We start from the raw sequence: 15,235 nt of genomic DNA, 5'->3' as shown, positions 1-15,235 counted from the left end.
TAAAGAATTACATCTGATGGTACAACGAAGCGCATGGCATGTTGAGATCAGGATGATGGGTGGAGAGTGTGGGGGACGAGATCAGGCTGTTGGGTGGAGAGTGTGGGGGACGAGATCAGGCTGTTGGGTGGAGAGTGTGGGGGACGAGATCAGGCTGTTGGGTGGAGAGTGTGGGGGACGAGATCAGGCTGTTGGGTGGAGAGTGTTGAGGACGAGATCAGGCTGTTGGGTGGACAGTGTGGGGGACGAGATCAGGCTGTTGGGTGGAGATTGGAGGACGAGATCAGGCTGTTGGGTGGAGAGTGTGGGGGACGAGATCAGGCTGTTGGGTGGAGAGTGTGGGGGACGAGATCAGGCTGTTGGGTGGAGAGTGTGGGGGACGAGATCAGGCTGTTGGGTGGAGAGTGTGGGGGACGAGATCAGGCTGTTGGGTGGAGAGTGTGGGGGACGAGATCAGGCTGTTGGGTGGAGAGTGTGGGGGACGAGATCAGGCTGTTGGGTGGAGAGTGTGGAGGACGAGATCAGGCTGTTGGGTGGAGAGTGTTGAGGACGAGATCAGGCTGTTGGGTGGAGAGTGTGGAGGACGAGATCAGGCTGTTGGGTGGAGAGTGTGGAGGACGAGATCAGGCTGTTGGGTGGAGAGTGTGGAGGACGAGATCAGGCTGTTTGGTGGACACTGTGGGTGCGGTGATCAGGACACCGGGTGGACACTGTGGGTGCGGTGATCAGGACACCAGGTGGACACTGATCGTGAGCATTTCAGTTTACATGCAGCGGCCTGCAGCAGGCATGGCTGGTCAACTCCACCGGAAGCAGTGGGACTTGAGGCACGTTTGCCACGGGACGAGCTCCTCTGGAGGTTTGGCAGACAACGAAGTCACTAGCAGAGTGGCAGTGGAACAGGGTAGGAGAGCAACACAAGTCCAGTGACCAAACACACACACACACACACACACACACACAAAACATGCAAACACACACTAGAATGCACTTACACTGAGCTTTAAAATCAAATTTATATGACATCACAGGATTAAAAAAAATAAAATATTAATTGAAGTTCCAACTGAAGTGGTATGCAACAGTTCTCCCTTGAAATCCCACTGAAAGAGACAAAACTTGACAATAAACTTCCATTTTTTTCTTTCATCCTCGTGGTCCCAGACCTCCTAGAAGACACGGCATCGGGGGAGACCTGAACACTGTTCATCATACCATCAAACTATCGAGTTCCTTTGGACATCTCAACTGTAGATATTTTTACATTCTCACACAAAAGATACAACTCTGGAAACAATTTTGGAATGTTGACTTCTACTGTTCATCATTATTCGTTTGTGGATTAACAGCCATCACCTCACTCATGACATTCTTGTTTCAGGGTGGACATCTCTTTAGCCTCTAAAACCATCACATTAACCAGACTGCTGTACAACTGTCTGCATGTATTCCTGGGTACATTTTTCAAGACACTTGTTAAAATGATGTATATATGTAAATATATATATATAAAATCAATCTGTGCAAGGAGTAAGACATTATAATTCTAGTTTACACACATGCATTCATGAACCCGCACGCACGCACGCACGCACGCGCCTCTCCTCCAGCAGTACCAATACACATACTGGAACATGGACCAATCTGGCCTCAGCACTCTTCATGACCCTTCTTCTCTCCCTTATTGGTTCACTGACGACGACAACAAAATAAACTCGCCTATTTCCTTTTCCTATAGAACCATGTATTCTATACAATTCATACAAAAAAAGAATTTCAAAGTTACTGTTGTTGGCATCTCATTTAGCACAGAGGTAGAGGCTACAATGGTGGGCAGAGACAAGGTTGCTAGGTGATTAATGGTTAAAAAAAAAAAAAAAAAAGGTATAGAAAAATGTTTTCTTTTTGACTGGAAGGATTTCTCAAAGAATAAAATATAATACTGCAATCACATACAAAAGTAGTCCTTCATTTTTTGTTTAGTTTTTTTTTTTTACATTTTGTACAGTGTTCTCTTCTCTTGTTGCTTTTCTTCTGATGTGTAATGGCCTGGGATGGACAGTGGGTGGGCCCAAGGCTGTGTGGGTGGGCAGGGCTCGGGGTGGATCTACGCCAGCGGGTCGCTCATCTCCTCATCCCCTGCAGACAGCAGTTCCTTCTTCTCGTCCGTGCTGCCCAAGGAGTTGCGGCTGTTGTGGGCGCCCATGTACAGCGTGGCGTACACTGGGTTGGTGAAGTTCGTAGGCTGCGGACGCACACGAGCATAGGTCAGCGAGTAAGGAGAGAGCAAAGATTAAACAGCCACCGAGCAACAGGGATAATAACATGCTGTAAAGTGTTGGTAAAGCCCCTCTAACTGCACACACACAATTGGAAAGTATTCCAATTAATATAATCTGGAAGTGTGCTGAAGAGCTTTCGGTTTAGCCGGGGATCGGGCCACAGCGCAGTGCCGGGGCAAGAAGGCGGCGACGTGTTGTGAGAAACTGAATGGCTGGCCCAAACATCTCGTTAACAGAGGAAGATGTTCACAAAGGTGCTCAGGGCTTGTTCAGTAAAGAGGAAGATGGCCATCCCGTTTCAGAAATCAGCGTAAATCGTATACAGTTATACATTAACATTAATGTATTTGTTCGGTAAAAAGGTGGACCTACAAAACATTCCATTCTGAATAGTACAAAAGTATGAAAAAAATATAGAAAAGTATGTTCGCAGTGAACTCCACATGTCTCGGCACCTTTGGCACTACGTTGTTTCAGTCATTTGAACTGTGTATTCAGGCTTCAATCTCACATGCAGGTATTCTTCATGCGCTCATGACATGGAGCGGATCCAGTTACAGCTGACATGAATCTGTGTGATGTGAGATGTTCACCTTGTCTGGGTCCAAGGCAAAATCTGAGTCTAGCAGCTCTCCTGCGTCATCATCAGGCTCCCCCTCATAGATCTTATACGCAGGGTTCCCAATCTCCACATTCATGGCCCCATTGGTCATCCTCTGGTGCTGGAAACCCTTCGCGCTGTGAACACACACAAGCACAGAACAATCAGTTCCCGTTTAAGATGACAGCACAAATTCACCAGACAGTCGTGGCACAGGAATGCGCATACACAGTACCGGAGTCAAGCTGCTCACAGACACACACAGCTGGCATCTGATATACATCTGTATGCATCTACATATATATCTCTGATCACACAAAGGAAGACACACACATCCAAACTCCATGGCGCTTTGGAGAAGCATCCAGTAGCTTTCGAGCAGACATTGCCAGCAAACGTATCCACGCCGCAGGCTCAGAAAGCTGGATATCCACAGGACACAACCCACCACAGTCCACGAGCCACACCACGCAAACAGAATGCAACCGTCCACTCACAAACATATCCACATACGGACGCGTGTTGGGGGGTGGGTGGGGGGAGGGGTGGGGCTTAGACAGGAGGGCACAACCCGCACCCTGCACCCAATCAGCTGATCTATTTTCGCTGCCACTCAATAGATCCCTGAGTTCTAATTGTCCGTGTAGACGACACGGTAAAACCACAGCACAAGGACAGGCAGGACGGAGAGAAACGGAGGAGAGAAAGACACAAGGATGGATGGATGGAGGTATGAGGGAGAGGAGAGGAAGGATGAAGATACACAAGAGCCTGTCATGAGATAGTCAGAGTTACCGCAAGCGTCTGGAGCTAGGTTTGGCCCGCCTCAAAGACCTGGGAGACAGAGACACACAGTTACCCCCACACATGCACAGAACGACACACAGTTACCCCCACACACGCACAAAACGACACACAGTTACCCCCCCACACGCACAAAACGACACACAGTTACCCCCCCACACGCACAAAACGACACACAGTTACCCCCCCCACACGCACAAAACGACACAGTTACCCCCCCCACACGCACAAAACGACACAGTTACCCCCCCCACACGCACAAAACGACAGTTATCCCCCCCCACACGCACAGAACGGCAGTTACCCCCTCACACGCACAGAACGACAGTTACCCACCCACACGCACAGAACGACACACAGTTACCCCCCACACGCACAAAACGACACACTCCCCCTCACACGCACAGAACGACAGTTACCCCCCCACACGCACAGAACGACACACAGTTACCCCCCACACGCACAAAACGACAGTTACCCCCCCACACGCACAGAACGACACACAGTTAACCCCCCACACGCACAGAACGACACGCAGTTACCCCCCCCACACGCACAGAACGACACGCAGTTACCCCCCCCACACGCACAGAACGACACGCAGTTACCCCCCCCACACGCACAGAACGACACGCAGTTACCCCCCCCACACGCACAGAACGACACACAGTTACCCCCCCCACACGCACAGAACGACACACAGTTACCCCCCCCACACGCACAGAACGACACACAGTTACCCCCCCAAATGCAAAGAATGTGGGATAATGAGAGACTTACAGAGAAAGTGAGAAAAAAACAGAGGAATGATAGACTGAAAGACAGATAGACATAGATGTAGAGATAGACGATCAGAAATGAAACGGTGTTAAACTAAAATAGATGTGATGGGGATTAAAAAATAATCCTAAAAAAGAGGTCTAAAGGAAGGCCTAAGCGTGATAACACGTGGTGAGTAGTGAGTGATCAGTAAATACAAGTAATAAGCCTGGGTGTGAATGAGAAACAGAATCCCTGCTGCACGGCACTGTCTGTATCCCACTGGGATATACTTACCCACGCATTCTCTTCTTGTACCACAAGATGGCGCCAACCACCAGCAGTGCCAGCATTAGCAGGAGCAGCACTGGGATGATTACAGAGGCAGCGTCTGCACACATTGAGAGTGCTTTAGAGATCACTCTGGAAACCACGCCCATTAACAGCAATGTTATATGGAAATGGAACCACTTACTCCCAGAGGAGTCTCCAGAATCCACACGAGAGGCAAGCTCACAACGGAAACCATGCAAACCTGTAGGACACCTACACACACACACACACACACACACACACACACACACACACACACACACACACACACACACACACACACGTGTATATCTGCTCTCTGGCAAATGATGCATTAGAGTGCTGTGAATTAAACAAAACTGTACTCACTTTATAACCATGCATTAATTATCTACATGTAGGTCCATACCACTTTGTGTTTGTGTGTGTTTTAACTGGGTGAAGGCCTGGATCTGCACTCTTACTTGCACTGTGGGAGCATGGTGCGTGGGTCTACAGAACATTGACCATTGATGCAGAAGTCGTTGCAGGTGAAGCAGCTGGGCTGTATCCTATCATTAGCACAGCTACAAGAACACAGCACACACATTTAATATCCTAGCATACATCACTGCAATTAACCAATACCTAGCCAACATATTAGCTTTCATGGCTTCGTAATAGATTACCTATGCCATTATCTCTTGCAGTATTATTAGGATTACGCAATAATATCACCACCTGCTTCCTGTCAGTGACCACTAGTAAATGTTAACTCATGCCTGATCACCTTATGGCTGAGGTTTGATAGAGGGGTTTAGAGAGGGGCTCGCACCTGCACAGCACGCTGTCTGAGTGCTGGGGCACACACTTGCTCTGTCCGCAGTACAGACACTTGTCCAGATCGCAGGTGGGGCCGAGGAATCGCGGCGGGCAGCGGCAATGTCTCGTGCCATTGGCTGTCTGCTGACACGTGCCCCCTTGCTCGCAGAAGCCCTCGCACTGAGCTGTTCGGCAGGAAAGAAAGGGAGTGGTTAGGGGTGTGGTTAGGAGGAGGAGCTCCGTTACTGAGGGCAGTGCAGCACACACATGCCTAATACACGTACAGCGCTTACATACTACACGACATTCTGTTTAGTTTTCCCTATTTCAGTAGATTGAAGTAACTCATTAGCAATTTATGGTTGGAATAAAGCCAAGCGCTGGAAGCACTACACGCCTGACAAAGGCTGACGTTCCTGCCAAAGCATCAGAGCTTCAGGGACATAACAAATGAACTGTCACAATCTAAAGCGACAATTTGGTAATAAGGCCACTGTTCCAAAACTTCATAGAATGCATGAAAACTCACCCACCGTCCCTCCCATTTAAATCTATAAATTCTTAACATTTATGACAAATTTATGACATTTTCTCTCTCTCTCTCTCTCTCTCTCTCTCTCTCTCTCTCTCTCTCTCTCTCTCTCTCTCTATATATATATATATATATATATATATATATATATATATATATATATATATATATATATATATATATAGATAGATAGATAGATAGATAGATTATATATATATATATATATATATATAATCTATCTCTACATCTATCTATCTATCTACATCTATATATCTCTATCTATATCTATATATCTCTATCTATATCTATATATCTCTATCTATATCTATATATCTATCTATATCTATCTATCTATATCCATCTATCTATCCATCTATCTATATCCATCTATCTATCTATCTATCTATTATGTTAATGGACTGAACAGAAGCCACATAGATTAGGTGATGATTGATGACATAGATGACATCTGGCCAGAGAAAAACAGCATTAAAAAGCCACTTTTGGAAAAATGGCAATAAATGTCAGTCTCTTAACTCCAATGTAATTATCATCATTTGCTGGCCATTCCCTGACACTAAAGGCACTCAGCTTGTTCCTTTAAGATCCATTAAGTCAACAGGGAAGCAGCAGCAGCTTGGAGCCAGGGTCCATGGAGGTGCCCGGTGTTGGAGGGAACACTCACTGTACTGGCACTGGTCTCCCAGGTGACCGTCAGGGCACTGGCACATAGGCTGGTTGCCCAGGCTGACGGTGCAGGTGCCTCCGTTCTGGCAGTAGTCCTTGCAAGTGTTCTGATTGCAGTTTGGCCCAGTGAATCCCGGCACGCAGCGGCAAGTAGGAGCACCTGGAATCAAGAGGAACGGCTGCATCACAGCACTGTGGTGTTGCTGTAGACGACTACGACTACTATGACTACAGTGACCATCATACAAGCACCGACATGCCTTAAGACTACCAGAAAGAGTCTCAGTGCAAAGTAAACATGTCATGGAAGGAGCCAGCTCACAGGCGCTTCTGTGAGGGTGTGTAGGTAGGTGTTATTTGGTACGGACATGACCGCGTGTGAGCAGCTGGGCAAGTACGCGCATGCATTACCAGTGCGCGATGGGGAGCAGGTTCCTCCGTTCTTGCAGTAGTCTCTACACTGGTCAATCTCACACCTCTCTCCTCTGTAGCTGGTAGGGCAGCGGCACTTGGGCTGACTCCGAGCGTTCAAGAAACAACTGCCACCGTTGAGACACTCGACGTTACAAGAGGGAGCTGGTAGGGACAGATTTAAGAAGAGAACGGATTAAAGTCAAATAAGGCTATTTGCTTTTTTGCCTTTCAATTCACACAAAGTCATTGAAAAGTAATTCAGTGAAGTTACAGCCCAAGGATGCTGTGCGATGGTGCATGTGTTCTGTGTTCGTCTATGGTGAGGCTGTACAGATGGCCTTACTTTCTGGAGACTGGGTTGCCGGGGGCAGTTCCACACACGTGCCGTTGTCATGGACACGGTCATTAGGGCAGGTGCAGACAGGACCAGTGGGGCTGAGCAGACACAGCCACTCGCACTTCTTCCTGTCGCATGGGTTAGCCACTGTAACGCACGCGCACACACGCACGCACGCACGCACACAGAGACAGAGACAGACACACACGAGCGCGCACACACGCACACAGAGACAGACACAGACGCGCGCGCACGCACACACACACACGCACACAGACAGAGACAGACACAGACACACACACGCGCGCACACACACGCACAGAGACAGACACACGCACGCACACAGACACACACGAGCGCGCACACACGCACACAGAGACAGACACAGACGCGCGCGCACGCACGCGCACGCACGCACGCGCACACACGCACAGACGCACGCACACAGAGACAGAGACAGACACAGACACACACGCGCGCACACACACACAGAGACAGACACACACGCACGCACACAGACACACACGAGCGCGCACACACGCACACAGACACAGACACACACACGCGCGCACACGCACACAGAGACAGACACACACGCACGCACACAGACACACACGAGCGCGCACACACGCACACAGAGACAGACACAGACACACGTGCGCGCACGCACGCACACACACAGACACACAGACACACACGCGCGCACACAGAGACAGACACACACACACACACGCACGCACACACGCACACACACACACACACACACACACACACACACACACACACACACACACACACACAGAATTTAATCAACATGCTCACACTTTCAAAACTGCCTTTATGGTTAATGTCACAGTATTTGTCCTCCAGTCCTGACCCCTGTGACTTGTGTCCTGCTGTTTCAGGCTCAAACCTTATTATTATGAAGACCAAGATGGCTGCTAGCACAACACTGGTTTGAAGTGCAAAGAGCAGGGGACAGTCACAAAATGGCTAACCAACACATCTGCCTAACTTCACATGGAAAAAAGACAGAAAAAAGCCTTTTTAGAAACCCCATCTAAAACCTAACTACACAAAGAGGTTTTCTGGTTTTCTTTATAGTACAGATAAGCCTACCACAACGAGCTAGCTTGCTAGCCATTTACTGAACTGTTGGTTGGTTGTTGTCATTCTGGTAAAAGCAGGTTGGGGCATTGACTACCAACCATACAGCTCATGAAATGTTGGTAAGACACTGAGGCTGAATGGACCGTAGAGTGAGGGCACATAAAATTAGATAATATAATTATACCTCCACTGTCCAGGTCATTAAGTAAGATAATTTGTTAATATACACTACATCTTAACTTAAATGGTGACTTAAATGGTGATCTCAAAATGGCAATATTAAAGATATTTATATATAATGTATTCTCCAGAGGAAGATATTTATATGCAAGTCATTCTCCTGAGGAAGCGACCTTTGAGTGTTCTCACTAGCCCCAGGGTACTTGAAATTCTAAGAAAGCCCCTGATGAGGATTCGGATTTATTAATTGAAAAAAAATATTTCTTTACTTTATTTATTCATAAATAGGCTCTGATTATTGGGCACTTGTTTAAACTTTCTATTCAAATCCTAATGTTGTTCTTGTGTGTTCCATTGGTGTCAGTGTCATCATAGCTAATGATGCGTCAGCTCTTCTTCAGGTCCTTCAGAATGGATCAGTGTGGCAAGCTGACTGGGAAACACCTGCACTAGAGTGAGGATTCCACACACACACACACTCACTTTCTGGCTGTTTGTAGCGGTGGTAGAGCACTATGTCAGTGGCATGGTTGATGCCAGTGGTCAGGTTTTCCATCGGCCCCTTGCCAAACTTGTTGACACGGAACACGTAATTGTTGACGTAGGTGACGCCATAGATGTAGTCCTCAAAGATATCAATGCTGAACGGGTGGAGGAGCTCTACAGCACATGTGCAGGTAGATTCATCATTTCACACAAAGTTGACTTTTCCATTCGTTTTTCATGGCACAACAAATTCACAATACCACACTACTGTGAACTATATTCTGTAATCTATACCATGTGCAACCATATCATTTAATAGTTTATCACCAAATTGGTTAGCAATTTATTCACCAAATCATCACTAAAACACATCTTCAAAACCTAAATCACATAATTAACTCTAAATACCAGAATCCAAAAATGTTTTTCTATTTTAAGGAATTAAACAGAAAAAGATGAGTGAGCAAGAGTACTGAACTGTTTTTGACATTGGAGACAGCCACGATGGGGTCTGTGCCATCCAGCCGCACACTGCCAATGACTGAGAGCTTGGTGTCAGCCCAGTAGAGCCTCTCGTTGAAGTAGTCCACAGCCAGCCCTAAAACACACAACACACAGAAGCCCACCCCCCACACACTGATGACAACACTACCATACCCAACAGCTGTCCCATCCACTGTGTACAGGAGACTAGGTACAAATATTCATTTCATCCCATCAGTTATCAGATTACTGAGGAAATTATGTGTCTTCTACAGTTTTTCAAATGGCTTTTGGGTATGCTGTTCTTTATGTTTATACCGGTTTATATTGCAGTTGAAAGTGGTTTGCCGCAACTACGCTGCAAATGGATTTTCCTAATGGGGACTTCAGTGAAATAATCCATCCACTGTGTTACATCCCATGTTGCTATCTGAACACTGCGTTACAATCATTCATTGACATTTCAGGACCTCTATGCCTGCCTTAACCAAGAACTAGCCTATTATGAAGCAAAAGGCATCATTGTTTTGATATGGGACTGACCTGTAGGCCACTGCAGGTTCTCGTGCACCAGTGTCTGTCTCAGAGTGCCATCCATGGCCGCTGTCTCAATTTTGGGGTGATTACCCCAGTCTGCCCAGTACATTGTCCTAAGGCATGAAACTCAGTGTGAGATGGTCATCTCGTCAAAACCAAGCCATTAAGTACAAATAAAGTAGATTAAAGGCAATACGCATCCATTTTCATTTGTTCAAACCTGGCCGGTGAGTTTAAAAAATCCATCTTACCCCCTGGGTGGATCCACCACTATGGCATAAGGCTCGTCAATCATTCCTGAGATCAGAGTCTTTCTGTTCTGGCCAGAGATCTGCGCCACCTCAATGACATCACGGCCCGAGTCCGTCCAGTAGAGGTTCCCGGCAACCCAATCCACTGCAATGCCCCTGGGTGTCTTCAGACCCGGGATCTGAGAGAGAGAAGACGACGTGTGCTGTCCACTTATCCTACTCATCATGGAGTTCTGTGCGCTCCCATATCCATGAGCTCACCACCAGTACATGAAGTTTCTGATGTTTCTGATCAATTTACTTTAGATGCCCGTATTTTCAGATGTATAAATTGCCAGCTCTGTAGGCTTTTGAAAAGCTAGGTTATCATTTATAATATTCCTTATCCTTTTTTCCCTTCTAGTACAAAAGCCAACTGTCCTTAGCTATTTTATCTGGTGCACATTCCATACAGGGTAGAACAAACAAGGTAGGACAAACTGCCAGGTGTTGCTTACTTCAAGGTTGGTGACAGTCCCTTCACTCTGCCGCCTGTTGCGGTGGGAGTTGGATGACGGGCCAGAAGAAGAGGATGAGGAAGGCAACTGGAAGGAGGAGATGCCACTGGTGTGCCAGTTGGTCCAGAAGATGCGGTTGGTCTTGATGTGCAGGTCCATGGCATCGATTCGCACATTCGCGTCACCCTGGAAGATCTGCTCGTACACCCAGTTGGGCACGCCTGGATCCAGGCTGCGGATTTCGTTGTCGTCGGCGATGTAGAGCACCTGTCTGCTGATGTTCAGACCTGATAGAGACAGAGAGCAAGAGCAAGACTCACAAGTTTAAAAGGCAAAATTAGGCAGATATGAGCACTGCTTCTGGGCTTTTGAAGATACTCCAACACTGGTAGTGTTGCATTTAGTAATGGAAGCCATGCCATCTAGAACTCATTTGCTCCAAACACCAATGTCCATTATTTTGGTCCTATTTTCACTGATATCTGATTCTGACTCAGCATCCTCATGTCAAACCTGTTCCATCACAGAAATCCACTAGGGAAGCACTCACTGTCGGCCTTGCAGGTGTCGTTGATCTTGGTGAAGTGCTTATGGCAGCTGCACTTGTATGAGCCCTTGGTGTTGTTGCAGATTTGGGAGCACACGCCGAACTGTCTGCACTCGTTCTTGTCTGAAAAGGTGAAATCCAACCGGATTACCGCCACAGGAGCCAACGGCTCAGCTCATCCTACTTTTTGTTCGCTTTTAGCACCATTACAATACGTGTGTACGCATTGTGGATGAGGCAAGAGGGCACCTTGGCAGTTCTTGACACCAAAAGCACTCTGGAAGCCTGGCTTGCAGGAACAGTAGGAGTCTGTACCGTTGGTCACACAGTGCACCTCCTCTGTCTCCCCACACAGAGACTTGTTACTCTTACAGTCATTTAGCACGACATCTGAGGAAACACACACACGCACACACACGCACACACACACACCCCCCTCAGAGCTTCAAGATGTTCTTTATTTGCAATTAAAACAAAACCCCCCAGCCAACTAAAGCAGACGGATTCCATTTGAAGGTATATGAACGTCTGGGACCCACACACGTGCGTGCAGGCCGACTTACCCGCCTTGCAGCCGATCTCGTCCGAGCCGTAGTCCTCGCAGTCGTTGAACAAGTTGCAGCGCAGCGTGGAGCTGACGCACCTGCCGTTGTTGCAGCGGAACTGATCCTTGTCGCACTTGCTCACGCGCTTGTCTGCTCGGACCCAGGTTCAAAGGGCGTGTTCAGTCATGCGGCGGTTAGTCAGCTTGAGAGGTGTATCTGGCCACCGGCGAGCACAAGACGTATGACTTACCGCAGCTGAGCTCGTCCGAGCTGTCTCCACAGTGGTTCACGCCGTCGCAAACTTTGCCACGCCACAGGCACACGCGGTCATTCTGGCAGCGGAAGTTTCTGGTGGGTGGACACTGGAACTTCCCTGCGAGAGCAAACGCAACATCTGGACTGAGCACCTTGATGATTTCCGAATACTGATTTTTTTTTTTTTTCCTTTCTCCGTCCAGCGACTCCGGGTGTTCACTCACGGCACTCCTCGGGGTTCTCGTCGGAGTTATCGCCACAGTCATCCTCTCCGTCGCACTTCCAGGCCAGCGGCTTACACAGAGTGTTATTGCACTGGAACTCGTCACTGGGGCAGAGACGTTCTACTGAGGGGTAGCGGCGGTAAATGGGATGGTTAAGGCTCGTATACAGAGGGCCCTTCACCACAGTGCACAGATCCAAGATGTTGCTTGCTGTGAAACATTTGGATACACTCATGTATACAAGAATGAACACCCACGCACACTCACTCACCTGCAACATCACACCTCTCCTCATCACTACTGTCCATGCAGTCGGGGTCAGCATCACAGCGCCAGCGCAGGGGGATGCAGTGGCCGTTCTTACACTGGAACTGGTCTCCATCACACTTCAGATCGCAGCCGTGCTATATATGCATAAAAAATGCGAGCGAGAAAGTGTCCGTGACTCAGAGCGAGAGCGCAAAAATGAACGCGTGCAGGTGTTTATTTGGTTTCAGCTCAAGTACCTCGTCAGAGCCGTCAGCGCAGTCATGATCTCCGTCACACTTCCATCTGCCAGCGATGCAGCGGCCGTTAGTGCAGGCAAATTCGCTCTCTGAGCACTGTCGTGGCTCTGTGGGGTACAAGAGAAACACGCCGTCCTTCATTCTGAACGGGAGAACACAGCCGCAAAGACTAGGCGGCGGCATGTGAGCGCCTATACAGGGTCGTATTGAATTGTATTTGAGGGGGTTCACGGTATACCTCTAAATGGGAAATCAAGAAAATAAGCCCAGGCTAAGGGTTTAACACAGGGGAAAGGCCATTAGGAGAGAAGAGAAAATATTGCAGGGAAACATTCATGCTCATTCATTCACAATCACGACAAGCTATTGGGAAGGACAAAGAAATTAACTGGTCAAAACATTCAAAGTAACCATAGTGAAATAAATTGTTCTGAGTTCTCTCAGTACAAAAACCAGAATCAGTCACACTGAACAGCAAGAAATGGAACACCATACTTAAAGTGCTTATTTAATATCTGGAACATCCCATTTGTAGGGGTAACCAGGGCTAAACCATTCCACCCCAACAGGGACAGGTGCTGAAATTGGCAGCTTCCGTCACAAACATTGTATGAAAAGAATGGCTGGGTGGGGACCAGTGCAAAGGGGGTAGAGGGGGATCACAGATAGGGGGAATGGATGAGAGGCTGGACTGAGTGTGGGAATGACCTACCTCTGAGCCAAGCCACCATGTCAGTGTGAAATGAAGAACAAACAGAAGATGAAGTGACAGGCATTCATGGGCAATGTGGGCAATGTCATGAAACAGTGCAAACAAAGTGGATGTGTTACACACATGTATGCGCGTGCACGTGCACACACACACCCACACACACACACCCACACCCACACACACACTCCATAGCATGCATACAACATTCAGCATATTCTACAGTGAGCACCTACACTCTCCACCAGTTTTAATACAGACATTAAATGACTACAAATCCATTTCTCCAGCCTCAGCACTCACATCAAGGCCATGTCTGTCGGTGCAAACCCGGCTATTCCAGAGCATCAGGACTAGATTTCCCGCAATACCGCACTGGTCTTCAACAAACGCACCGTTGCCATGGCAACGCAGACACCTACCACACTTCTCTTCATCCGAGTTGTCTCCACAGTCGTTGTCGTAGTCGCACTGCCAACGGCCTGGCACGCAGCGGTTGTTCTTGCAGCGGAACTGGTAGGGCTCACACGTCCTCTCATCTGCCACGCACAGACACAGGAGGGAAAGACAGCTTGACTGACGGAACTAACATGTTATGAGGGAGGGGCCTGGCCATGAGGGCGGGCAGAGGGAGGGGCCTGGCCATGAGGGCGGGCAGAGGGAGGGGCCTGGCCATGAGGGCGGGCAGAGGGAGGGGCCTGGTCAGGCATACCGCACTCCTCCTTGGGCTCGTCCGAGGCATCGCCGCAGTCGTCCTCGCCGTCGCATTTCCAGCGTGCGGGTATGCAGCGGCCTGAATCCTTACAGCGGAACTCGTCCACGCCGCACGTCATCTGAGCTGGAGCAGAAGGACACTCGCAGGTGAAAACGAAGGTTTGGCCATGATTTCAGCTCACATGCATTTGAAATTCTCGTGTTCTTTGAATTTGAACTTGAACTGGCGTTTTCTGTAAACGATAATTGCCAGGAATGGCAAGCTGCACCCTTAATCCCTCACCAGACCACTTAATATTCTGTAAGACTGAAAATTAGCCACAGGCAGATAGCAAGGTTTGGAGGAGAGAGATGGAAAAGAGATCTTTTACAAAGAGATAAATGTTCTGGAACGCGAGATGCGATGCCGCCTTACTGCAGTTGGCTGGTTCGTCAGATCCGTCCACGCAGTCATTGTCCCGGTCACACATCCAGACACGCGGAATGCATCGCTTTGTGATCACACATTGGAACTGGTTGGGAGCACACGTCACCTCCGCTGCAGTGTTACATGACAGTACACATCGGTAGTCAGCCCAGTACACAATCTCACATACACTCAAACACACACCGACACTTCAGGGTTAGTGAGCACAACCCAGCTCGTGAACCTACATCAGTGA

The 15,235-nt window shown here is 48.3% G+C and overlaps 1 protein-coding gene across 4 annotated transcripts in view; it reads right to left on the bottom strand.

Moving 5' to 3' along the window:
• Positions 1 to 997: 997 nt before the first annotated feature.
• The window catches only part of lrp1ab (low density lipoprotein receptor-related protein 1Ab), a 90,293-nt gene continuing 76,055 nt past the window's right edge, over positions 998 to 15,235 (bottom strand). For 3 of the 4 annotated variants that reach the window (XM_035521171.1, XM_035521172.1, XM_035521173.1), the window contains 24 exons: positions 14,989 to 15,111; positions 14,572 to 14,697; positions 14,282 to 14,398; positions 13,151 to 13,257; positions 12,916 to 13,048; positions 12,645 to 12,767; positions 12,416 to 12,538; positions 12,184 to 12,315; positions 11,870 to 12,010; positions 11,624 to 11,743; positions 11,074 to 11,360; positions 10,577 to 10,755; positions 10,332 to 10,438; positions 9,784 to 9,903; positions 9,303 to 9,479; positions 7,536 to 7,676; positions 7,190 to 7,354; positions 6,777 to 6,938; positions 5,573 to 5,744; positions 5,223 to 5,324; positions 4,922 to 4,992; positions 4,744 to 4,837; positions 2,876 to 3,020; positions 998 to 2,245 (listed from right to left, as the gene is read on the bottom strand). In XM_035521171.1, coding sequence (XP_035377064.1) covers positions 2,108 to 2,245; positions 2,876 to 3,020; positions 4,744 to 4,837; positions 4,922 to 4,992; positions 5,223 to 5,324; positions 5,573 to 5,744; positions 6,777 to 6,938; positions 7,190 to 7,354; positions 7,536 to 7,676; positions 9,303 to 9,479; positions 9,784 to 9,903; positions 10,332 to 10,438; positions 10,577 to 10,755; positions 11,074 to 11,360; positions 11,624 to 11,743; positions 11,870 to 12,010; positions 12,184 to 12,315; positions 12,416 to 12,538; positions 12,645 to 12,767; positions 12,916 to 13,048; positions 13,151 to 13,257; positions 14,282 to 14,398; positions 14,572 to 14,697; positions 14,989 to 15,111 — 3,305 coding nt within the window. In that variant the 3' untranslated portion in view covers positions 998 to 2,107. The remainder of the gene's footprint in view (positions 2,246 to 2,875; positions 3,021 to 4,743; positions 4,838 to 4,921; positions 4,993 to 5,222; positions 5,325 to 5,572; positions 5,745 to 6,776; positions 6,939 to 7,189; positions 7,355 to 7,535; positions 7,677 to 9,302; positions 9,480 to 9,783; positions 9,904 to 10,331; positions 10,439 to 10,576; positions 10,756 to 11,073; positions 11,361 to 11,623; positions 11,744 to 11,869; positions 12,011 to 12,183; positions 12,316 to 12,415; positions 12,539 to 12,644; positions 12,768 to 12,915; positions 13,049 to 13,150; positions 13,258 to 14,281; positions 14,399 to 14,571; positions 14,698 to 14,988; positions 15,112 to 15,235) is intronic. The other variant, XM_035521174.1, reaches the window with a different exon arrangement.

The sequence above is a fragment of the Electrophorus electricus genome, chromosome 22, assembly GCF_013358815.1.
Source record: "Electrophorus electricus isolate fEleEle1 chromosome 22, fEleEle1.pri, whole genome shotgun sequence".
Classification (NCBI taxonomy): Eukaryota; Metazoa; Chordata; class Actinopteri; order Gymnotiformes; family Gymnotidae; genus Electrophorus; species Electrophorus electricus.
Note: the sequence above shows the minus strand (reverse complement) of the source record. Positions and strands in the feature narration are given on the sequence as shown.